The sequence below is a fragment of the Euleptes europaea genome, chromosome 17, assembly GCF_029931775.1.
Source record: "Euleptes europaea isolate rEulEur1 chromosome 17, rEulEur1.hap1, whole genome shotgun sequence".
Taxonomy (NCBI): Eukaryota; Metazoa; Chordata; class Lepidosauria; order Squamata; family Sphaerodactylidae; genus Euleptes; species Euleptes europaea.
Window position 1 is genome coordinate 21,703,718 of NC_079328.1, and position 25,292 is coordinate 21,729,009.

The 25,292-nt window shown below is 48.2% G+C and overlaps 1 protein-coding gene across 4 annotated transcripts in view; it reads left to right on the forward strand.

Annotated features, from left to right (window-relative positions):
* Window positions 1-743: 743 nt before the first annotated feature.
* NDRG4 (NDRG family member 4) overlaps window positions 744-25,292 on the forward strand; it is a 50,727-nt gene continuing 26,178 nt past the window's right edge. For 2 of the 4 annotated variants that reach the window (XM_056862256.1, XM_056862257.1), the window contains exons 1-3: window positions 744-835; window positions 5,428-5,472; window positions 23,615-23,720. In XM_056862256.1, the coding sequence (XP_056718234.1) occupies window positions 767-835; window positions 5,428-5,472; window positions 23,615-23,720 (220 nt within the window). In that variant the 5' untranslated portion in view covers window positions 744-766. Of the gene's footprint in view, window positions 836-5,427; window positions 5,473-18,403; window positions 18,484-23,614; window positions 23,721-25,292 lie in introns of those variants that run through there. The other 2 variants (XM_056862258.1, XM_056862259.1) reach the window with 1 other exon arrangement.

A 25,292-nucleotide genomic window follows, 5' to 3' on the forward strand; every position in this document is an offset into this window, starting at 1 on the left:
AACAAGTACCTTGTGCCGCAAGATCTGCCCTGGCTGCCTATCCATTCCTAGGCACAATTCAGAGTGGTGGTTCTTCCCTTTAAGGCTGTTAATGGCTTGGGGCCAGGAACTTGAAGGACTGCCTCTTCCCATGCTGATCCTCTAAGTTCCTCCTCACAAGCCCTGCTGTTTGTGGCCCAGCCTGTGGAGGTAAGACCAGAGACAGGGCTTTTCAGTGGTGGCACCTGGAATGCCCTTTCCCTTGAGGCTCACCTGGCACTACTCTAGTCTTCTTTAGGCACGAGGTCAAAACATTTTTTTTTTTACACCCAGGCTTTTACCTGTGGGGTTAGATCTTTTAAAACTGTCCTTACAGTCTGCTTATAACCTGAGGATTGTTCTACGAGGTTCGTCAGGCTGCGAACGGGGCTATCCTAAGAATGCTTTCCTGGGAGTAAGCCCCATGAAGTAGGATTCTGAGTAGACCTGTTTAGGATGGCGTGATATTTTGGGTGAATTTTTAATAATGTAATGATTTAATGCTGCTTTATGATTTGGCGATGTTGTACTTTGCGAGCTGCCTCGGAGCAAGTCTCTGTCAAGATGGAATATCCCTTTTCTAGATAAACAAATTCCCCGTGACGTTTCCTGGGTGTGCAAGGCCTTGGCATCTCCTGGGGGCAACCTGTTTCTCCCTGGCTAGGCTGCTCGTCTGCTGCAGGGCTGTGCTGACATGCGTGTCCCTGGTTTTCTTTCTGGTGCAGGACTTCTGCTTCAGGAAGTGACCATGGCTGGGCTGCATGAGATGCGATTCACGGAAGAGAAGCCGCTGCTTCGAGGGCAGGATGCTGAGCTGGTGAGTCCTTTTCATTTATCATGGAAGGTTCAGGTCCTCTTGGATCCAGAAACATGGACCCTTTCCTCTTTGGAAAAGATGTGCCTTGGGCAGCTTGATCAAAGATGTGGCTGCAAACTGGTTTGCAAACCAGTTGTTATCTGGCAGGCATGTGGGACAAGAGCAGAAGCAACCGTGGGCTCTGTCCAGGATCTGGCACCAGAGAACTCTTGTCACATCCCTTTGGGACTGGTGTGGTATAGTGGTTAGAGTGTTAGACTAGAATACGAACGCATGAACACATGAAGCTGCCTTATACTGAATCAGTTCCTTGGTCCATTAAAGTCAGTATTGTCTACTCAGACCAGCAGCTGCTCTCCAGAGTCTCAGGCAGAGGTCTTTCACATCACCTACTTGCCTAGTCCCTTTAACTGGAGATGCTGGGGATTGAACCTGGGACCTTCTGCATGCCAAGCAGATGCTCTACCACTGAGCCACAGTCCCTCCCCATATGGAAGGCCCAGGCTCGAATCCCCACTCTGCCACTGCAGCTGGCTGGGTGATCTTGGGCCAATCATACACTCGTACCCTTATCTATCTCACAGGGCTGTTGTGAGGGGAAAAAAGAGGAGATTGTTATAAGATGCTTTGGGTCCCCATTGGAGAGCAAAGTAGGGTATCAATAAAAAAATTTGGAACGGTGTTCAAATTCAGAAGATACGCAAGTGGTAAAATGCCCAGAAAGTCCAATACAGTTGTATTTAACTTCAAAAGAAAACATCTGTTAAGAAGAAAAAAAATGAGTGTGTGAAAGAAGTAGGACTAGTCAAAAGGGAGAAGAAGGTTTTGCTTAGGACTGTCAGATCCCTTCTCCAAATGCAGATATTCTTTAAAATCTCTGATACAGAGTACCAGATAAAACATATGCCCCGTATTTCAAAGTGTTCCATCGATGCAACAGATGCTAACAAGGTTGTGTAGCTGAGCCAAGGAGGGTGGGGAATACAAGGAGGTGGTCTGTCCAAGGGGACATCTTGCCCAACTAAAGAACAAGTCACTGTCCCCCCCCCCAAAAAAAAGTATGTGAACAATAAGGCAGTCAAAGGAGTTAGAAGAACAAATTTCCAAAGTCGTAGAAATTAGAACAAGAGAGTGCTTTAAATACCTCCGAACAAAGAAATTAGCCGAACTAGCCCACAATTTAGAAGAAGAAGAAGAGGAGTTGGTTTTTATATGCCGACTTTCTCTGCCACTTAAGGGAGAATCAAACCGGCTTACAATCACCTTCCCTTCCCCTCCCCACAACAGACACTCTGTGAGGTAGGTGAGGCTGAGAGAGAATGACTAGCCCAAGGTCACCCAGCTGGCTTTGTGTGTAGGAGTGGGGAAACAAATCCAGTTCACCAGCTTAGCCTCTGCCGCTCATGTGGAGGAGTGGGGAATCAAACCTGGTTCTCCAGATCAGACTCCACTGCTCCAAACCACCGTTCTTAACCACTACACCACGCTAGCTCCTTAATCTTGTGGCCCCTTAAAGAATAACTCATTTATTGTGGCAGTAGAAGCTTTTTGCAAGCCCAGCTGGCCTCATCAAAAGTCTGAAGGGACCCTCCCCCTGCTGCAGGCCTCTGCCTGCTTGTCTCCACACCAAGCTTGGTACCTGTGGCCTTAAGGACCTTAAGGACCCTCCCTTTGAAGGAAGAGGCTCTGCAGGGCCACAGGAGGAAGGCTCCAGCTCATTTGAGTGCAGGGAAGCTACAACCCAGTGACCCCACCAGCTGCTTCTGTTGCTCTCACTCCCCTGCCTGTCCAGAAGGGGGTCGTCTTCTATGGGTTTATCAATGAATTTGTCATTGATTTATTTCAGTCTGGTTAAAGCTAGGATGGCTGGGGCATCTTCAGCCAAGGAAATGGCACAGAGTGTGCAAGTGTGGTTCAGTATGGGCACCTGTCTTTTTTCACCTGCCAGGAAAAAAATTTCCTGGGGAAGAGTGAATCCTCCCCCTTAGACAGTGCTGGAGTCCCAATTCATACCCTCACATCTCTTTCTGGAGTCCAGAAAACACACCAGGATATCCAGTCATGGGACTCCCATTTGGGCATTAGTTGAAGGTCTGATTTCCACGGGAGGCTCCAGCTCTGACCCTCTTCCCCCGAGTGCTTCTGGAGCCAACCGTGTGCTGCCTCCTCTGCAAAAGGAATGAGCATGAAGGGGGACATCTTGTAGCCGGATGGAAGAGCAGCCGTTCATCCTGCCTCCTCTCCTCCCGGTTCATGTCGTTTAGGGGCCTAAGGCTGGAGACAAGTTTTTGCTCCCCACCCAGTTGAAAGGGACTTCAGCAAGGCATTGTTTCCCATTGGGTACATATCTACTTCTTTTGTCTCACTTTCACCTCTGGGTAAGCAGATGCCACAAGTCCCCTTTTTTAAAAATACAAATTTGTGCACCAGGGGCAAAGTGAGATAAACTGGGGGTTCATTTAGCAGGCTATGCCCTTTCCCACAGTGGCCAACTAGATACCCTGGAAGGTCTACAGCTGGGAACACAGAGGTCCACATCATTCCTCTGCTGCTGCCTCCCCCAGCAACCGGCTTTAAAGATCTACTGCCTCTGAACATGGAGGTCCCATTCATCTATCATGGCTAACTTCCGTGGATTTGTCCATTCCCCCTTTAAAACCATCACAGCTAGTGGCTGTAACCACTTCACATGGCTATGAGTTCCACAGGTTAACTATATTGTGTGAAGAGGTGTTTCCATTTGTATGCCCTGAATCTACCACTCATCAGTTTTCAATGAGTGCAGCCAAATTCTAGCATTTTGGGATAAAGAAAAAAAAAACTATCTCTATCCACGTTCTGTTGATCATACATGATTTTATAAACCTCTACTGTGTCTTCCTTTTGTTATCTTTTATCTAAACCAGAAAGCCCCAATTTCTTTAGCTTTTCCTCATAGGGAAAGCACTGCAGTGCCTCGATCAATTTGGTTGCCCCTTTCAACATCTTTTCCAGGATCTACATCTCCCCGGAGATGGGTGACCAGAACTGTACTCAGTTTTTCAAATGCAGCTGTACCGTAGATCTCTACAAGGGCATTTACGACAGAGTCTGCTTTGTTATAATCCCTTGTTTAGTAATCCCTAGAATAGAATTTGACATTTTCCCAAGATCCCTTTTCTGGTCAGTCACTGCCAGCTGAGACTCGATCAGGCATCTATAACATTAGGTTCCCCCCCCCCCCCCGCCCCGGTGTGCATCGCTTTAGCCTTTGTCTACGTTGAAGCTCATTTGCCACTGTCCAATTAGCAGAGAACTACTCATAATTTGCTTGAATAATGTTGTGTCGTTGGTAAACGCGGCCATTTTATTCCTCACCCAAAACGTGTCCATCCCAGCTCTGCTTCAGTTGACCCCTTCTGAATCGGGGGATGAAAAGACCCAGTTCCCTATTCGCTATTAGTATCAACACTTTTATTAAGCAAGTATATAAATCCAGTCTCAGTGGGGATTTATCTCATCCAGACGACTTTCAGAAAACTTTAATGCACAAAGCTAAAAGAAAATAAGAGCCAAGCCCTGTCCATCTTTACCCAGCCTTCCAGATTATTTTATGAGTGCCTAATGGTCTATTAGAATTTTTTGGGAAGAGGCAGGGCCATTAATGTAGAAGCCGAGAAAGCTTTTGGTCTTTAGAGAGAAAGGGTTTGCATGACACTCTGCAAAGGGAAAAATACTCTCAATAACAGTACATTGAGGGTCTCTTCCACTCCCCCCGCCCGTGTGTTGGGCTTAGGGCAGAACTACACCTTTATTTTGTTGGTTTCTCCTTTCCAAAATGCAAGCAGTGGGCCTGCAATTTAAAGGAAAAGACTGGTGAGGAATGGGAGCTATTTCCCCCTTGCTGGAGGAAACTTATGACCACCTCTATGTTTTCCCTTGCACCGATTAAAAACAGCTGCGGGGGGAGTTGATTTTCAGCAAAGAGAAAAAAAGAATTACTGTAAGTCCCTTTTAGTTGCAGCCTCGGAAACTGTACATTGCATTTTTTAAAAAGGTCCTAACACAGAATTGCAGAGCTCCACGGGGACCCAGGTTCATATCTCTGAGCAAAGCTCATAGGGTGACCTTGGACAGACATTGGGCTGGATCCAGACTAAATTTTCCACTGACAGGAAAACACTTCTGTCAGCAGAACAGAACTTTCCTCACCCCCACCCCACCCCAGGCAGCAGCCCATAGATCTCCCCAAAATGCTGCTTCTGGGGGAAAGAGGACCCTTGAGAACAGCATGAGAGGCAAATCGGGGGTCTGCAACAGGAAGGGGGAATTGGCAGAAATTACACCTTCCCTTCCATTAGTGGAAAATTTAGTGTGGATCCATCCCAGTATCTACTAGGCTGATTTACCTCACAGGGTTGTTCAGAGGGGAGCATCTGTACCACCCTGCATTCCTGGGAGAATGGGTGCGATAAAAATTCCTTCAGAAATGATAATTTGCTGAAGAGAAATAAAAGATAGACACAATCACGACGCAGGGTTAGAAGTTGAGGGGTATCAGGGCCTGCTTGAGAACGAACCATTTTCTTTAATATGGTTTTATCTTCTTTCAGGAGAACTCCGATACTTTCCTGTCTGCCATGGACACGGACTGGAAGGTAGGTTGCCACTTGGCCTCGCTGCCTTTTGTGCCCCGTGCGCCCTTGTATAAATTGTATTTATTATTTATTTATTGGCTTCATTATACTCCGCCTTTCTCCCCAACGGGGACCCAAAGTGGCTTATGTCGTTCCCTCTCCTTCATTTTATCCTCACCACAACCCTGTGAGGTAGGCTAGGCTGAGAGTGTGTGACTGGCCCAAGGCCACCCCGCTAGCTTCCATAGCAGAGTGGAGATTGGAACCTGGTTCTCCCAGATCATAGCCCAGCATTGTAACCACTACACCACACCACTATGCCAAATGGCAGGGACTGTTGTGATGGGGGAGATGCTGGCTCCGAGGTCGAGATAGGGTACTCGGTGAAGGACATTCATTGGTTAAGTTTGGAGAAGGGAGAAGCATTTAAAACGAGCGTCTGGCAGCCATAATGGGGGTGTAGCATCTCAGGTTGAGTGTTTTTAGCGCCCACTGCTCATCTGCAGGTAGTGCTATTTCTGGCTTCTGCGCTTTAGCCTGCCAGACAGCTGGCTCAAGTTCAGACATCCAAGTCTTTCTTTGGGCTGTGCAGAACAAGCTGCACAAGATGCTCTCCGGGGTCTCAGGCTAAGGTCTTCGACATCACCTCCCACCTGATCCTTTCAACTGGAGATGCCGGGGATTGAACCTGGGACCTTCTGCATGCCAAGTGGATGCTCTACCACTGAGCCACGGCCCTTCCCCATCTGTGATTCCTCTTTCACACATGCAGGTTATCCTTAGGTGCTGCAGGACATGTGCAGAAGCAGTGGTTCTGACAAGCATCCCTCTCTACACGCAATGGGACAGGGTGAACAGATGCCTCTCTGGCAGCTGGCCTTTGATCCTTAAGTGTAAGCACAGCTCACTGGAATAACTCCTGAGAGTTCCTTGGGGACGTCTGGGGTAAGAGGGGGGGGGGAACTGGGGTGTTTTGGACACCAGTCCTTGGGGTTGGGACACAGCTGCCTCCTGCCTGCCCCACTCCCAATACATTGGTCACAGTACATGAATGCATGAAGCTTCCTTATTCTGAGTCAGGTCTTTAGTCCATCAAGGTCAGTTTGGTTTGCTCTGACAGGCAGCAGCTAGCGGCCGGAGGCTGAACCTGAGACCTGCTGCTTGCAAAGCTGATGCTGTATGACTACTGCACGGTCCTTTTAACTGGTGATGCCAGGGACTGAACCTGGGACCTTCTTCCACTGAGCCATAGCCTCTCCTGATTCAGCAGAAATTGCAGTATTACGTGCCCTTGATTGGCTGCAGGTCTGAGGAGGTGCCAGCTCAGCATTGTCTGGGTAGCTGGATGCAAGGGATACAGTGCCGTGAGAGATGGGTGGCAATTCATAGGTAAGCTGCCAAGTGGTGCAGACACCTGGGACATTTCCGTTTTTTTGACTTGCTGTGTCACGGCAACGTGCATCCAGCATGATGCACACATCCAGTGGGCATATCCAGGCACTATTCCTTTTCGTCAGAAGCACCATTCCCATAGGGCAGTGGTACCCCAACAAAACAACAACAATCTCCTTTATTGTCATAAAATCGAAACATGGGGTGTCTGCATAGTAACATAGATGTATTGCAGTTGAACATTTCTGACAAGGATAAAACATAATAGATAAAAGAATGGTGGAATTAATAAAAGCCCCCTACTTAACTTGCTGACAAACATTCATAGCAAGTCTCAGAAATTGTGCTACTATCTCCACTATAGCAGGAGAGTGATTATTCAGCAAGAAAAGAGCTTTAAAACAATCAGAAAAGTTTGACTTTTTTTGTCAAAATAGGGTCTAAAAATTTGCTGCGAATTTCTGCATAAAATCTGCCATGGGATAAGACATGAACGATTGATTCAGTGCAATTATTACCACAGGGGCAAAGTACCTCTGAGAGCGTTCCCAAACTTTTTGAGTCACGGAGCACTTTTCAGGAGAGAAATTAATCACGGAGCACTAATTTTCACCTAGTGCCTATATACTAAACTGAATGACGAGTATTTTTCTTTCCAATCTCTTCATGGAGCACTAGATGCTCCGTGGAGCACAGTTTGGGAACTGCTGCCATAGGGTAATGGAATTCTCTCCCAAAGAAGTATCACCTCTTCTCTGATTTATGCCCATATGAATAGGTCGGGGGGGGGGGGAATTGCCAGCCTGTGCCCCTACACGTTTACCAGTGGACCTACATAATGAGTTCTCTATAATCGTAGGTTCCTTACTGGGAACTCTAGGTAGCCCCAGTGAATGCTTCCTTTTTATCTTCCATCCTCGGGTGCAAAATGAGAGCAGGCTCAGATAAGCAAAGTGTTATGCAAATGGGAAAGCCATTGACCCCTAGTAGATAATGTTAGAATTCCTGTTTTAAAAGACAGCAAATTGGAGGATTAGGTGCACAGCCTTTTTTGGAATGCTTCCAAATGCCAAGGATTCTCCATGTTGTTCCCATTGCCAGAGCAAAGCAGAGACATTTGCAGTGGAACAGAGCTTCCACAATGGAATTTTCTGCAGGTGTTACTCGGTCGGCCGCCATTTTCCCCTGCTGCACCACTGGAAGACTTTTTTAAAAAATAAACAATTTGCTATAGCATTATAGTGCTATAGCAATTTCCACTTGTGTTTTTTTAAATGCCTTAAAAAGCCCTCCAATGACATGGTGAGGAAAATGGTACCAAATGTGGGCAGGACCTGTGAAAATGCACCCCTTCCTGTCCAGATAGCACAGATAACACACTTGGCATGTGCTGTGAGTGTTGGATATTTGTGTGATTTGGCTGCCAAGTCACAGCTGATTTATGGCGACCCCATTGGGTTTTCAAGGCAGGTAGTTTGCCATTAAAAGAGCCCCGTGGCGCAGAGTGGTAAGCTGCAGTACTACAGTCCAAGCTCTGCTCACAACCTGAGTTTGATCCCAACGGAAGTTGGTTTCAGGTAGCCGGCTCAAGGTTGACTCAGCCTTCCATCCTTCCGAGGTCGGTAAAATGAGTACCCAGCTTGCTGGGGGTAAAGGGAAGAAGACTGGGGAAGGCACTGGCAAACCACCCCGTAAACAAAGTCTGCCTAGTAAACGTCGGGATGTGACGTCACCCCATGGGTCAGGAATGACCTAGTGCTTGCACAGGGGACCTTTACCTTTTTTTATTTAGTTTGCCATTGGAGGTGGTTTGCCATTGCCTGCCTCCACATGGGCTGAGAGAGTTCTGAGAGAACTGTGACTGGCCCAAGATCATCCAGCAGGCTTCATGTGGAGGAGTGGGGAATCGAACCCAGTTCTCCAGATTAGAGTCCGCCGCTCTTAACTGCTACACCAAGATGGCTCTCTGAGGGTTGGCTAATCCTCCCCTTTCATTCCTTTCTCTCTTCTCCTAACCCGGTTTGCAACAAAACAAAGGCTGTTGATCAGGGGTATACAAATGGCTGGTTCCTTCTAGCAATATCCAAAGGTCCTGCCTGTTTATATGTTGTGTAGCCCTGTTCTCCTCATATGCAACTCTGTATATCTTCTGTACTCTTAATATGCTACTATTCTGGGCAAAGCAAGACTGGAATCTGTGATCTGTGGCAATAGGCATGATTTAGGCATCTTTGCATAATGTATTCTGGTTTTAATAGTCATGGGGAAGGCATGGCCACTGGAAATATTATTCTGTCACCTTTCTGGTTTCCTGCTTGAGACTCAACTTCATGTTATGGTTTTCATTGTTTGTGGAAGAGTATTTTATGTGTATAACTTAATGTGTGAATGCAACAAAAACCTTTTGCAAGTGTGTACCATCTTTATTATTGTTTTATTTTACTATGTCCACCTTTCTCACTGAGACTCAAGGTGGATTACACAGTGTAAGTCAATGCATTCAATAGGATGAGACATCTAGCAAGCAATGTACTAGGGCTGTGTGTGTGTGTAAAGTGCCGTCAAGTCGCAGCTGACTTATGGCGACCCCTTTTTTAGGGTTTTCATGGCAAGAGACTATCAGAGGTGGTTTGCCAGTGCCTTCCTCTGCACAGCAACCCTGGTATTCCTTGGTGGTCTCCCATCCAAATACTAACCAGGGCTGACCCTGCTTAGCTTCTGAGATCTGACGAGATCAGGCTAGCCTGGGCCATCCAGGTCAGGGCTGTACTAGGGCTAGGATTACTGAAATCTGAAACAAGCACAGAATATGAGACATGATTCAGTGTGCTGGCAGAATTGCCTGGCGACCTGTCCACTGCACACACATTGGCTTGACACTGCATATATGAAAAGGGGTGAAATCCCATTTGTGATTCTCAGGGCTGGTTTGGACTGAAGTTACAACCCCCCCCCCCCAAAAAAATAGAGGTAATCCATAGTTGCCCTGACCTGGATGTCCCAGGCTAGCCTCTTCCCTCTAAGATGCCTAGGACATGGACTAAGTTTGCCTCTCCTCCAGGCCAGCTGATGAGTTGTTGTTTCTGTTTCAGCACCATGGACAGAGGGCCACTGGCTCTTTCGAACAGTGGAACACACACATGAAGCTGCCTTATACTGAATCAGACCCTTGGTCCATCAAAGTCACTATTGTCTACTCAGACTGGCAGAGGCTCTCCAGGGTCTCAGGCAGAGGTCTTTCACATCACCTACTTGCCTAGTACCTTTAACTGGAGATGCTGGGGATTGAACCTGGGACTTGAACCAGAGGAGAATGCCTATTATTTTGGGTGTGGTGGAACACAGGCAGGATGGTGCTGCTGCAGTCATCTTGTTTGTGGCTTCCTAGAGGCACCTGGTTGGCCACTGTGTGAACAGACTGCTGGACTTGATGGGCCTTGGTCTGATCCAGCAGGGCTTTTCTTATGTTCTTATGACTTCCTGCATGCCAAGCAGATGCTGTACCACTGAGCCACAGCCCCTCCCCTAAAGCCTACAAAAACTTCCTTGGCTTTCCCTCCACAGATTTCTGCAGCATCTCCAGGCCTGACCTTGCATGGCTGTTATTGTGCCTCAAACTGTACAATTTGTTTTCTAGGCCTGAAAATGAATCCATGAAATCCTTGAGGTTTCGTTGTGAGCACGCTGGCTTCCTGCAGGACCATAATGGTATTAATTAGATCTTCACTTCAGAAACCACCGTGTTGACAACCTGAGGCCATGGGTAGTCCTTTTGTAACTAACAGTCCTGGGAATCTGATAAACCCTCTACTGCTTCTGGATTGTACCATTCTTTCCTCATATGTTAATGTTGGTATTGACCTTAGTGAAGAATTTCACTGTTGAGGAAGTACAAGCTTCTTAGTCTTATTTACTGTGTAAAGAACCTAACAGCAATCTCCCTTACTAGTAGAATTGAACAGTATTAAATTACATGTAACATGTGTGAGAATCAGGGTGCTGGACCTTTAAAGCCCTATATGTCTTAGGGCCAGCATACCTGAAGGACAGCCTACTCCCATATGACTCTATCTGCCTACTCAGGGCATCTTTGGAGGCCCTGCTTCAGGTGCCCCCATTATCTGAAGCTACACAGGTGGCAACCCAAGAAAGGGCCTTCTTGGTCATGGCACCGAAACTTTGGAACTCTCTCCCTGGGAAGATTTGTCTGTCTCCCTCTATTGTAGTCTTCTGCCAGTGGGAGAAGACTTTTGTTTTGTTTTGTTTGGCATTTCCTCACTAATTTTTATTAGCCCTCCTACATGTTTGTGTATTTATGTGTTTTATTTAATTGTTTTCAATGTATATATACACACACACACATAAAATATACATATTTGTATTTTAAAGGCTACTTTTAATGTTTGAAATGTTTTAACTTTCGCCAACTTGGGGACCCTGAGTTGCATCAAAAGGCAGCACAGAAATTTTTTAAATAAAATAAAAACCTGTGTGGTGGTGTCGTTAGTGTGCCAGGCTAGAAGTAGGGAGACCTGGGTTCAAAGCCTCACTCGGCCAGGAAGCTCACTGCCAGATTTTTGGGCCAGTTGTTCTTTTTCAACCTATCTGACCTCACATGGTTGTTGTGAGATAAAAAGGAGGAGAGGTAAACTTTATATGCTGTTTCAGGCCTCGTGGAGGAAAAGTGGGATTAAAATGGAATAAATTAATAATGCTTGCATGCTGAGTGTAGCTTTTACCACCCTATGGCCAAATAAAATATGACATACTTTATGGCTGTTGAATTCTGTCCCCAAACAAGGCGGCAATACCTCTGGATTATGCATAAGATGGAAAAATATGTATTTTTTAAAAAATCCATTATTGACACAGAGAAATTTGCCTCTAGTTCAAACTCTGGATTGTGTAATGAAGGTGACTGTTAAAGACAGCATGGCTTAATTGGATGTTGCGTAGCTATGGGATTTGGAACTTTACATAAAACCCCCAACAGCTGATGCCTGAAAATCAGATTCATTTAAATTCAAATTATGGTTATTGCCTTTATAAAAGCCAAGGATACCATGAAGTCTGCCTCCTCTTGCACATACTTTCCAGTCAATTAAGGTAATTTTCAGAAGTCTTATTCAGTTTATTGGGGAGGGGCTGTGGCTCAGTGGCAGAGCATCTGCTTGGCATGCAGAAGGTCCCAGGTTCAATCCCCGGCATCTCCAGTTAAAGGGACTAGGCAAGTAGGTAATGTGAAGGACCTCTGCCTGAGACCCTGGAGAGCCTCTGCCAGTCTGAGTAGACAATACTGACTTTGATGGACCGAGGGCCTGGTGCAATATAAGGCAACTTCATGAAATTTCGGGGAGGGGCTGTGGCTCAGTGGTAGAGCATCTGCTTGGCATGCGGAAGGTCCCGGGTTCAATCCCCAACATCTCCAGTTAAAGGGACTAGGCAAGTAGGTGATGAGAAGGACCACTACCTGAGACCCTGGAGAGCTGCTGCCGGTCTGAGTAGACAAGGATGGACCAAGGGTCTGATTCAGTATAAGGCAGCTTCATGTGTTCATTGCCTGCAGTTTGGCCGGTCAGAATTGGGATCAAAGCCTTCTCCGTTTGTTCTTTTCTATGCTATTTGCCTAAACATTTAGACTCCCCCCCTTCTTCTTCTACCTCTCCCTCTGTTTGAATGTAGTATAGCAAATGTTGATTCCCCACCCCTACGCTGGTTTTATTTTAATGCTGCCCTATATGTTTTTTCCCTTGTATGTGTTTGTGTGTCCTTTATTTTTATTTTTTTAGTTGCTGGGTTTCTAATCATTTTTGCTGTTTTTGTAGAATTTGCTCCCTGATGCCAATATTTGAGTTGTTGATAACATTCATTTTATTTTATCGATGTTTTTATTGTGATCTGGGTTTTAATTTTTAATTGTAAGCTGCCTTGAGAACCACAGGGCTGAGGGGTGGAATATAAACATTTTAAATAAGCAGTAAATAAGCAAATGTTTTAGCTGTCACTGTTGAGACTAGATAGCCTTTGTTAATAGGTATTTGTATCATGGCTGTCCTGAGTAGTGTTTTGTAATGGTTTTGATTGACAAACTTGGTGGATTATCAGGGGCTTTAGAAAGGGGCTGAGGGTTCATTGGTACTTCTAGCCTTTGGAGTATGATACCCAGCAGGAGGGTCTATGGATGGGGATAGAGAAGGAGAAGAGTGGTTTTTATATGCCAACTTTCTCTACCACTTAAGGGAGACTCAAACCGGCTTACAATCACCTTCCCTTCCCCTCCCCACAACAGACACCCTGTGAGGTAGGTGGGGCTGAGAGAGTGTGACTAGCCCAAGGTCACCCAGCTGGCTTTGCGTGTAGGAGTGGGGAAACAAATCCAGTTCACCAGATTAGCCTCCGCAGCTCATGTGGAGGAGTGGGGAATCAAACCTGGTTCTCCTGATCAGACTCCACCGCTCCAAACCACCATTCTTAACCACTACACCACGCTGGCTGGAAGGAACCTTTTAGTTATAATTTGGGCAAAGACAGAGGGGGAGAGGGTGGTGACACCCCTGGGGCTGCAGTTGCTCTCTTTTGGGAACCTTGTGCATGATTAGCAGTTACGCTGCCTGATTTAGTAGTCCGCTTTCTAGTTCCTCAAGCGCTCTGCTTGAGTATTTGTAAATAAACAGAAATTACAAAGATGCAATAAACCTCCAGTACTCTCCCTTATCCCTGTTGTTTAATTTAATTTAGAAGTCATGTCTGTAATCATTAGTGTAGTGATAAGAGCAGTGGAGTAGGATCTGGGAGACCGAGGTTTGAATCCCCCTTCTGCCATGGGAGCTTGCTGGATGACCTTGGGCCAGTCACGCTGTCTCAGCCTGGCCTGCCTTACAAGGTTGTTGGGGGATAAAATGGAGGCGAGGAGAATGACGTAGGTTGCTCTGGGTCCCCTTTGGGAAGAAAGGTGGGGTATCAGTGATCCTGCCATGACTTCCCTGGACTGGGGTCCCTAGTGTATTCACATAAATAATTCCGCAACACATTCCTCCTTTATCGATATCTTTTCCCTTGCGGATGCCTTTACAGCAGTAAAGCAGAAATCCCCTCTCCACTCTAGAGTGGAGCAAAAGCTGGCGGTGTTCATGCCTTCGGCTTCTGTCCATAAGACCGAGGGCCTGCCTGTCACCAGTCCAGTCTCTTGTATGCTGGACTTTGTTTCCTGCCTGCTTTGGTTTCTTTTACTGTGTTTTCCTCTTTACCTCTTTTCAGCTTGTTTTCTGAGAACTCCTGTATCTCTTCCTGCGTTGGTCTTCCAGTGTGGTGTAGTGGTTAAGAGGGGTGGTTTGGAGTGGTGGAGTCTGATCTGGAGAACCGGGCTTGATTCCCCTGCTCCTCCACATGAGCGGCGGAGGCTAATCTGGTGAACTGGATTTGTTTCCCCGTTCCTACACATGAAGCCAGCTGGGTGACCTTGGGCTAGTCACAGCTCTCTTAGAGCTCTCTCAGCCCCACCCACCTCACAGGGTGTCTGTTGTGGGGAGGGGAAGGGAAGGTGATTGTAAACCGGTTTGATTCTGCCTTAAGTGGTAGAGAAAGTCGGAATATAAAAGCCAACTCTTCTTCTTCCTTCCCGTCCCATTTTCCCTTCTTTTTTTGGCTCTCTTTTCCGGTCCATTCCTTTTCTCTTCCTCCCTGTGATTTGCAGGGCCTTTTTTCATAGTCATTCATCAGGCAAGGGGAGAATGCTGCCAAAGGCCTGGGTGTCTGAGGCCAAATTCAAAATGCAAGAGAAGCATCTTGTGGTCAGTTAGCTGGAAGCCAGAGCTAAGGCCCGATGATGTTCTGCAGTCAAGCAGGCGTGGGCTGATCCAGGGCCAGTGATCTTGAGGAGATTGGTTGGCTCTCTGCCTCACTTCCGGAAAAACCCCAGGCTCACCTGACATTGGTCCACGCTTTGGTGCAGAGATGCTTTTGGATGGGCACTGCCTAGCTTTGGCCCCTTCTTGGCCCCGAAGCTCACCTGCTTGCCCTATGGGCGTGCCTGTCGCTCGATCTAAGTGGTTCAGAGGTTAAATGAAGTGCCGTAATCTGTCCCGAACTGAGTCTTGTTCTGAGGAAAGAAATGAAGATTGAGATTAAGATGATGGACTGGTGCATGCCTTACCCTCTTTACCAGGAGTCCCTAATTGGGTTGATTCTGTGAGCACTTTTGGAATTTCGAGAAGGGGACATTGGCACCGCCACAAAATGGCTGCCATGGTGATGCTCCCTGGGTTTTTCTGAAGTGCCTCCTTCTCCAGAGAAGTGGAACAAAGCCAGGGCTGGCTATTTGCTGTGTTGAAGTGGCAAGCGGGTACCAGGCACCCCATGGGCTGGCAGCATCATACCTATGGGCACCATGGTGGGGATTGCTGCTTTATAACAACCAACTCCAAACATGAGTAGCTCTTGAGTGATGGAGCAGGTGCGTTGCTTACTACTGGGTGAGTTCAGCATGGGCAGCTGATGAAGGAACAGGCAAGGTGCCGTGACTTCTCTCGCTTGCAAAGGATTTGTGTGGCAGCCTGTCCACAGTTTTCACACAACCTGGATTCTTTCCCTCCCTTTCCTTGCCTTACCATTCTTGAGTGTCTTGCTTTCACCCTGTCCCACTTCCAAGGAAATGTCTACCACCTGCTTCTAACTAGCTTTCTGCCCTACATTAAACAACCCCATTTCAGTCTCTCTTGTCAGAGATGAACCTTTGATTTCACACTTGATTTTTCCACTTGCACACACTGAAGCTTCCTTGCAAAAAGGTTGTACTTAACCTGGCTTAATCAGAGCACAGAAGCTAAGCAGGGTTGGTCAGGTCATAGTTAGTACTTGGATGGGAGACCATCAAGGAAGACCCAGAGGAAGGCAATGGCAAACCACCTCTGCTCCTCTCTTACCTGGAGCACCCTGGAATTGGTTGCAACCCCACAGCACATTTTTTTCTTCTACTTCTCAGTGTGTTTTGCCAAGTAAAATGTTGTAAAAGAAAAGCTAAGGACCATTTACATCAGCCACAAAAACGAGACAAATTGAAACTGGCAGCAATGGCATGGATACCACGGTATGAGATCAAAAGAAAGGAGCATAGGTAGATTGATTCCTTCCTGCTACCTGTAGCTGGTTTAGGAAAACTGGGTGGGCTATCTGGGAGGCATTAGCAGGTGGAAGGGAGGGAGGGGGCTGTAGGCCAGCCATTCCTGGTTTTGCTTCCTCTTTCCAACCCGTTTTCCTGACAGGACAGTTACGGGGCCTGACTCTGGCTTGCTTGCGCTGGCTGCCGGTTGTTTGGGAGAGAGCAGGGCATGGGGGAGGGGCCGTGGCTCAGTGGAGGAGCCTCTGCTTTGCATGCAGTACGCCCCATGTTCAATTTCTGGCATATCCAGTGTAAAAAAACAAACAAAGGACCAGGCAGTAGGTGATGTGATAAACCTCTGCCTGACACCCTGGAGATCTACTGCCTTGATGGACTGATGGTCTTATTCAATATAGGGCAGCATCATGTACGTTCAGTATTTTTGGCAAGGCTTGAGCATCCCCACAACAAGAACAAGGAGAACCAGCGTGGTGTAGTGGTTAAGAATGGTGGTTTGGAGCGGTAGACACTAATCTGGAGAACTGGGTTTGATTCTCCGCTCCTCCACGTGAGGGGCAGACTCTAACCTGGTGAACCGGATTGGTTTCCCCACACCTACACATGAAGCCAGCTGGGTGACCTTGGGCTAAGTCTCAGTTCTCTTAGAGGTCTCTCACCCTCACCTACCTCACAAGGTGTCTGTTGTGGGGAGGGGAAGGGAAGGAGATTGTGAGCCTGCTTGATTCTCCTTAAAAGGTAGAGAAAATCGGCGCATATAAAAACCAACTATTCTTCTTCTACACCATTTGTTTATCATTGTTTTTAAATACAGTTTTATACAACCTTTCCCCCAAGGAGTTCAGGGCAGTATACATTCGTCATCCCACTGCCATTTCACCCTGAGGGGAAGGTCAGATAGACCAGAGTGACTGACCACAAGGACAACCCTTGAGAGGTACAGTGGCTTGTCACCAAGTGGGCTTGAAACCCACGTGGGTAGTTGAACCTGGGTAGTTGAAACTGGGCCTCCAAGGTCCTAGTCCAAGGATGGGCAACTCTTTTTTTTTTTAATGGGTGAGGGGCCCAAATGCCATGAAAATGCCACCTCTACCTATGCAGATGTTGGTGTGGCAGCAGACAAAATGGTGGGAGGGAGACATGGGTTGTACTAGGCCAGATATGCTTGGAGGAAGCCAAGCTCTCAGCATGTCTGATTTTCGCCTTGGACGCGGCTGGTGGCTGTTCTGGGCTAGGGTTAGGGCTAGGGAAGCAACAGTGGAGAAATGCCTGCCTGTTGCCTTCTTGGGTTCCCACTGGTCGCAGCAGCGCTGCTAGGGCCTCAGTTGTTAGAGTGGGGAGATCCAGCCTTGGGTTCCAAGCAAAATGGTTTAGGATGCCAGTGTCGGTACACATGCTGAGGGTTACGGTTAGGGTTACCAGCCCCTGAACACATGAAGCTGCCTTATACTGAATCAGACCCTTGGTCCATCAAAGTCAGTATTGTCTACTCAGACCGGCAGCGGCTCTCCAAGGTCTCAGGTAGAGGTCTTACCTACTTGCCCAGTCCCCTTAACTGGAGATGCCGGGGGTTGAACCTGGGACCTTTTGCTTGCCAAGCAGATGCTCTGCTACTGAGCCACGGCCCCTCCCCTTTCCTAGTCCAGAACTCTATCCACTCCACCATGACGGCTCAGTGCATGTTCAATTTTTTGGGGTGTGTGTGTGTGTTATACTTTATTTAAGAAAAGATATTTCTTCATAACATGAGAAACAAAAAACTAGAAGTACACCAATGCAAATATATATTGCAATAATCCCAGCGGCCTTAACTGATATGGAAAAGTGGCAGGTGTAATTTAAATGCCATCGGAGAAGTGCATGCCCAGTTTGTATCCAAGGTCAGCGATGTAACACCTTGCCTCCGAAACTCACGCCTTACAGAATGGTGACCAAAGAGACTTCCTCCTTGGCAACGTGTTTGGTCTGTGGGCCACTTGGAGCTGGGGAAGGTGGGCTGCAACCCTCTTCATGGCAAATCTCAGTAACACCCCTGGCCCTTGGATTGTGTTCTTTTAGGGTACCGCTCTTTCCTGGACCCCTTTCTGTTGGAGGGGTGGGACTCCCTCCACAGCTGAGTGGGAATATCCTGGAGGCATCCTTGTGTAGTTGTGGATGCGCACACTGGCGAGCACCAGCGTGTTTGCTCCTTTCCACATGGTGCAAGAATAAAAACATGGAGACCGAGTGGATTTCTCCTTTTGATTTTGTTTTCTTTCTTGAAGCTGGTGGATTAATGACTAATCCCCCTGCAGGCTACACCCCCCCTCTACTCCTTCCTTTCCTGGAAGTAGAGAGGCGGTGGCAAGGGAGGGGTTAAGCCAGGGGCTGGGCTCCTTTATAAAGGGCAGCGGAGAGACGCCAGCCCATTGCAGAGCTGAGCATCTCCCAGCCAGGCTCGAGGAAGCTGCTGCTGCTATTGTTTCTGCCTGGAGGAATCTGTTTGGGAACAGAGGCGGCCCAAAATGCCGGAGTGCTGGGATGGGGTAGGTACATGGCAGCACCAGCAAGGGTAGGGTGCCGGTGTGTGCCACTGCTCATCGGGGGTGGCTTGTTGCCAGCTGGCACACGGATGCCAAGGGATCCTCTTAGTTTTACCTCCCTTCTTCGTTTCAGAGGGATTTTTGTTCTCCTTGGGCCTCGGTCCTCAAGGGGAGCCGTGGCTACTGTTGCGGGGGGTGGGGACATGAAAGAAATGAAGGGGAACTTGGGGCATGCGAGTGAGTCCACTGCCCTTGCCAGCCGGGAAGCTTTGCCCTCATATTGGGCAGGCCAGAGAGGTGGGGGCCAGTTGGGGTCATTCAGTGGTGCAGCGGAGGCACTTTGCACATGCTCCGAGGTACTCAGTGATGGCTTTGCATGTTTTGGGGGGCTGCGTTCGAGCGTACAAAGTCCGTGGAGCTGAGCTTGACCCGGACAAAGCTGCCTCTGCGTCTCCCCAATGAATCCCGGATTTGGAGGGGCCGGCCGAGGTGGGGGCCAGGGAGGAGACGGGGCGTGCCAGACTGGAGGGAAGCAACAGCACTTTTCTCTGCCTTGGCAGCCGGAGCCAGGGCTGAGGCAGAGGTGTCTGGCTTCTGCAGTGAGCTCAAGGGTGGAAATGGCTGCAGGTGCCTGTCGGACCCGCAGAGCCCCGTTCCTGGCTGCCGCCGTTGCAGGGAACGCCTCTCTGCCCTGTCAAGGGCATGCGTGGTTTGTACGTGCCCTCTGCCAGCCTGGCGTACAGGGCATGTTTGCAGCTGCTTTCCCAGCCTCGCTCCCGCCACTCGGGGTCCTTGCTTTCTGCAGCAGCGGGGATCCGTGCTGTTCTCCCGGCCCCGTTTGCAAAGGAGTCGGTGAGCACAGGTTTGAGTTGTAGAGAAGGCTGCCTCTCCTGTCTGCGCTGCGTGTGAGCCCCTCTCCCAGAGCCTGGGAAGCAAGCCATAGGCACCGACAGGGGGCTTTGCTTCCAGCTTGCAGCGGGAATGCCACCCGGCTGACTGCATGCCTGGCCGTAGCCAGGGTCGGCTGGATCGCTTCTGGGCTCTGCTGCTTGACCTTCAGCAAAGCCTGCCCTTGGTAGTGTCCATACTATTGGTGCTTCCTCCTATGGAGTGTGTATGTGTGTATTACGCTCCCAATGCACTGCTCGGAGATGTGATGGGCACTGCGTCATGCTGTTCCCCAAGATTCAGGATCGGGGCCGGTGGGGGGTGGGCAGGTGCTCTTTTTACAGAGCATCCCTTGTGGGTGACAAGTATGCAGGGCTCATCCTGGCTATCCCCCCCCCCTTTGCCTGGTGGGGGTTGGGAGAGGAAGAGTGTGACAAAAGGCTGGTGACTCCATACAGAAGGCAAGTCACCCCTCCTGGCTTTCTGAGCAGCCTTCTGTCCCAGGGAAGTTTTTCCACGCTGCATTCTTCTATGGATGGGTGATGCAGATCCCTGTTTGCAGGTGTGTGTGTGTGTGTAGGGGGGTGGCTGCTCCTGTGGGGTCCTGAAGAGAGTGCTTAGCAGGGCTTCCAAGGTGTTCCTGTTGGCAGCAGAGGATAGGACTCGCAATAATGGGTTTAAATTATGGGCGGAAAGGTACCAGCTGGATATTAGGACAAATTTTTTTACAGTAAGAGTTGTTCGACAGTGGAATCCGCTACCCAGGGAGGTGGTGAGCTCCCCCTCACTGGCAGTCTTTAAGCAGCGGCTGGACAAGCACTTGTCAGGGACGCTCTAGGCTGATCCTGCATGGAGCAGGGGTTGGACTAGATGGCCTGTATAGCCCCATCTCTATGATTCTTCTATGATTCTATGAATTCCTCTGCCTGCTTGGGCTCCAGGCTGGGCTGGGAAGAAATCTGTTTAGTCTGATCTGGGTCATTCCTCTCCCTTCCTTCTCCTTTCTGGACCCTCTCCCAGGTCACCTGAAAGGGAAACTGAGGGCTGTGTGTGAACTTAAACAGCCCTTTCCTCTGCCTTCTGCCACTGGAAGGGCTATTACTGTGTCTGCTGCACCAGTCTGTCAGCATCTCATTTAAACCCCCAGGGGTGTTTAGGCCTCTTGCTGGAGGCAAAAAGAAATGGTGGGATTGTGGCTTCCTAGAGGCACCTGGTTGACCACTGTGGGAACAGACTGCTGGACTTGATGGGCCTTGGTATGATCCAGCAGGGCCTTTCTTATGTTCTTATGGGATTCTTGGTGAATGACATTATGTGTGTTAAAAGGACCATAGGCAAGTAGGCAGGGATTGAAAGTTAACGGTTCGTTTTTATTTCTCTTATCTTCTGGTTGCTATTCTGCAAACGGCCTTGCTGCGTGGCCCATACATGGGTAGTGCCAATTTTACCTTGTGAGTGGAACGTGCAAAACTATCTTCTGTTGAGTCACCCCATTAACTGCCTGGTCATCATCAGCTGACGGGGAGAAATGGAGATTTTTGAGATATAGCTGGAGATGTCCTGCATTCGGAGGATGAATTCTATGCCCCCTCCCCCCTGCATGGGTATACACGGGGGAACTGAACTTGTGCTAGGCAGAAGAGGTTTCTGTATGCCTCTCCCTCTTAGTTGCTATTTGCCAGATCACCTGTCCCCCCAAACTCTGTATCTGAAGTAGGGTTGCCAGGTCCCCCCGGCAGGGGATTGTGGGGGGGATAGGGTTGCCAGATCCAGGTTAAGAAACATCTAGATTTGGGGATGAAGCCTGGGGAGGAAAGGGACCTCAGTGGGGTACAATGCCATAGAGTCCATCCTCCTAAGCATCCATTTTCTCCAGGAGAACTTATATCTGTAGTTTGGAGATGAGCTGAAATTGTGGAGGATCCCCAGGTCCCATCTGGAGGCTGCCATCCCTAACCTGAAGCTTTGCTTCCAAAATGAGAAGTAGAGGGGTATAATCTGGCTAGAAGTTGCACCTTCTGACCTGGCCCAGGTGAGTCTCACTAGTTGTGGCTACGAAGGGCACAGTGTATTCTGTAAGGCTGTGGTCATCAGCCTTTCTAAACCAGAGACCAACTGAGCTGCAAGCATGTGGCAGGGAGTCATATGAACATAAGAACATAAGAAAAGCCCTGCTGGATCAGACCAAGGCCCATCAAGTCCAGCAGTCTGTTCACACAGTGGCCAACCAGGTGCCTCTAGGAAGCCCCCAAACAAGACGACTGCAGCAGCACCATCCTGCCTGTGTTCCACAGCACCTAAGATAATAGGCATGCTCCTCTGATCCTGGAGAGATTAGGCATGCAACATGACTAGTATCCATTTTAACTTGTAGCCATGAATATCCCTTTCCTCCATGAACATGTCCATTCCCCTCTTAAAGCCTTCCAAGTTGGCAGCCATCACCACAACCTGGGGCATGGAGTTCCACAATTCAGCTATGCGTTGTGTGAAGAAATACTTCCTTTTATCAGTTTTGAATCTCTCACCAGTCAGCTTCATCAGATGACCCTGTGTTCTAGTATTACGAGAGAGGGAGAAAAGCTTCTCCCTGTCCACTCTCTCCAAACCATGCATAATTTTATAGACCTCTATCATGTCTCCCCTTAACCCCCTTCTTTTCAAGCTAAACAGCCCTAATCATGTGACAGGGAGAGGGCAGAGTCATGCTGTCCCTGGGGCTGAGGATGGAAAGCACCAGCCAAGCTCCAGGAGGGGTATTGTCCTGAAGAACAAGCCAGAGGAGCCGTGGAGGAATCCTCTCCACTGCTGAGTGATCTCTCTTTGATGTCCTGCCATTTCTATAAACATGTGTTCACAGAGGAAGAGGTTGCTCTCTGCACATGCCCACTAGCAGCAGGTCCTTCCAAAATGTCACCCTCGAAGGGATGGATCAGGTAGGCACTTGCAGGCAGCCTAAAAAAAAAGTCAAGATGGTCTGATTCCACTAAATGTAAAAGATACAAGAGAAACCGAATCTGAACTTTTTATTCTAGTTCATCGTAAATTTATCTGCAAAACTTAAATATGCCGCATTCATTTTGCGTTACTTTGTCTTTTAAAGAACAGGGTGTTTTACAACACTTCCTGTGTCTCCTCTCATAACCACGCTATGAGACAGATGGTTAATTTGTTTTGCCAAAAAGAAACAGACTGGGAGAAAGGGATTTGTCCAAGGTCCTGAACAACATTGTGTCAGAGGTGTGGTGGGAGGGGGGGGAGAATGTGTTGCCCTTGAGGTCAGGTCCAGAATTCTGCATTCTGGACCACTACAAGTGAGTCTGGTGAGCTGCGAATGCCATGGAAATGTGCAAAGTAGATGCACGGGTGAGCACTGCTTGCTTCCTTCCTGCTCCTGAATTCTTGCATAAAGACAACTTGCTCCTCTCCTCCAGAAGATACACCATAACCTATATCCACATTGCGAGTACATGCTTCTTCCCATTGGTGAACTAGGGAACCAGTGCGGTGTAGTGGTTTGGAGTGGTGGACTCTGATCTGGAGAACCGGGTTTGATTCCTCACTCTTCCATATGAGCGGCGGGTGCTAATCTGGTCAACTGGATTTGTTTCCCCATTCCTACACATGAAGCCAGCTGAGTGACCTTGGCCTAGTCACACTCCCTCAGCCTCACCTACCTCCCAGGGTGTCTGTTGGGGGAAGGGGAAGGGAAAGTGATTGTAAGACAGTTTGATTCTTCCTTAAGTGGTGGAGAAAGCTGGCATGTAAAAACCAACTCTTCTTCTCCTCCTCCTTTGTCTTCTTCATCTTCTTCGTCTTCGTTGTCGTCTTCTTCTATCATGGAAGCAAGTGCCACAGCTCCAGTTCTGCCCCTGGGAGGGTCCCTGTAGAGCGATCCTTGCCTGCCCCAAGAGCTGCGGCCTTGTGTCTGCTTCCTGTTTCTGTGTTGCTCAGAGCCAGTGTGGTGTAGTGGTTAGAGAGCTGGACATGGATCTGGGAGACCCAGGTTCGAATCCCCACTCTACTGTGAAAGCTCGCTGGGTGACCTTGGGCCACTCATGCAGCCTCACCCTCACCTGCTCCACAGGGTTGTTGTGAAACTAAAAATGGAGGAAAGGAGAATGCTGTAAACCACTTCAGGTGCCCATTTGAGAGAAAAACAGGATATAAATAAAAGTAAAATAAATTAAATAAAGACTTTGAGGGCCGAACTCACAGCTTTGCATTTCCTCTGTCTCTCTTCCAGGAGCATGATATCGAGACCCCGTATGGGCTGCTGCATGTGGTCATTCGAGGGTCTCCAAAGGGAAATCGCCCGGCCCTCCTGACTTACCATGATGTGGGACTCAACCGTGAGTGTATTGTTTTACTTCCAGGTTGGGAGATGGGTGTTCGCTTACCTCTCATCTAATGGGATGTTCTCTGTTGTGACCATCTGAGCTCAGTGGCCAAGGTGTTTTGCGGTCTCTCTGGCCAAGACGAGGCCAAGATGATTTGCTGGCATCATGAGCCTCTGTTGTGGCCTGGGCTAACCCAGCTGAGAGTCCAAACGGTGGGGACATAGAACTGGTGAGTTGACGCTATCCGCTGGTGTACGAAAAAGTTTACAACAATAATAGTTTGCAAGTTGCACAAAATTCTTCAGAGCAAAAAATGTAGAGTATGTTCTTACATGGCTAGAGCAAGGGATGAAGAATCAGGTTTCGGTCTCTGTGGAACATGAGTCATTTCCAGCCCCTGTCTGCATGATATAAGCGACCACATCCCTGGCTAGTGCCATGATGTCTGGGAAGAGCATTTGCACATGTGTACATTGTTGCAAGCAGTGGTTTGCATTGCAGTGTGTAAAGGCTTTTAAAAAACAACAACCCTTTTCATTGCAGTGCGTGTTCTGCCCCTCTCTGTGTTCCAGAGTTGTGTCCTACAAGTCACTGCTAAGAATTTAACCGTGTAGTCCTAAGCGGTTAGTTATACCATTCTCTTCTATTGAAGTGGTCATAGGAGGGTGGTCATAGGAGGGTGTTACTCTGCATTGGGCTGCATCCACACAATGCTGGACATCGTGCTATAGCCAATATTCACCTGCATTGTACTGTCCACACAGGAAAATCCTTTTGTGAATGATTGTAATCGTAACACAATGTCCAGTGATGTGTGGACACAGCTCAGGATTTCACTGTTAAGGAAGTACTGTCATATAGAGTACTGTTAAGGAGGGCTGTCATATAGAGGATGGTGCCGAGTTGTTTTCTGATTTAATTTTAACCCGTTGGTTCTGGTCCGACCTTCTGGGGCAACAGAAGAGTTTCCATCTAGACATTAGGAAGAATTTTCTACCAGTGAGAGCGGTTCCTCAGTGGAACAGGCTTCCTCGGGAGGTGGTAAGCTCTCCTTCCCTGGAGGTTTTTAAGCAGAGGCTAGATGGCCTTCTGTCAGCACTGCTGATTCTATGACCTTAGGCAGATGATGAGAGGGAGGGCATCTTGGCCATCTTCTGGGCATGGAGTAGGGGTCACTGGGTGTGTGTAGGGGAGGTAGTTGTGAATTTCCTGCGTTGTGCAGGGGGTTGGACTAGATGACCATGGTGGTCCCTTCCAACTCTGTGATTCTGTGAAGTTGTAGAAGCCATTGTTTTGAATGGCCAGATAGTCTCTATTTTTTCAGACAGTTTGGATTCTAAACTCTGTAGCTAGCAAATACTAAAATGGCTCTCTCCTTTGAGCACAATATTGTGTGTGTTAAGTGCCGTCAAGTCGCTTCCGACTCATGGCGACCCTATGAATGAAAGTCCTCCAAAATGTCCTATCTTTGACAGCCTTGCTCAGATCTTGCAAATTGAAGGCTGTGGCTTCCTTTATTGAGTCAATCCATCTTTTGTTGGGTCTTCCTCTTTTCCTGCTGCCCTCAACTTTTCCTATCATGAT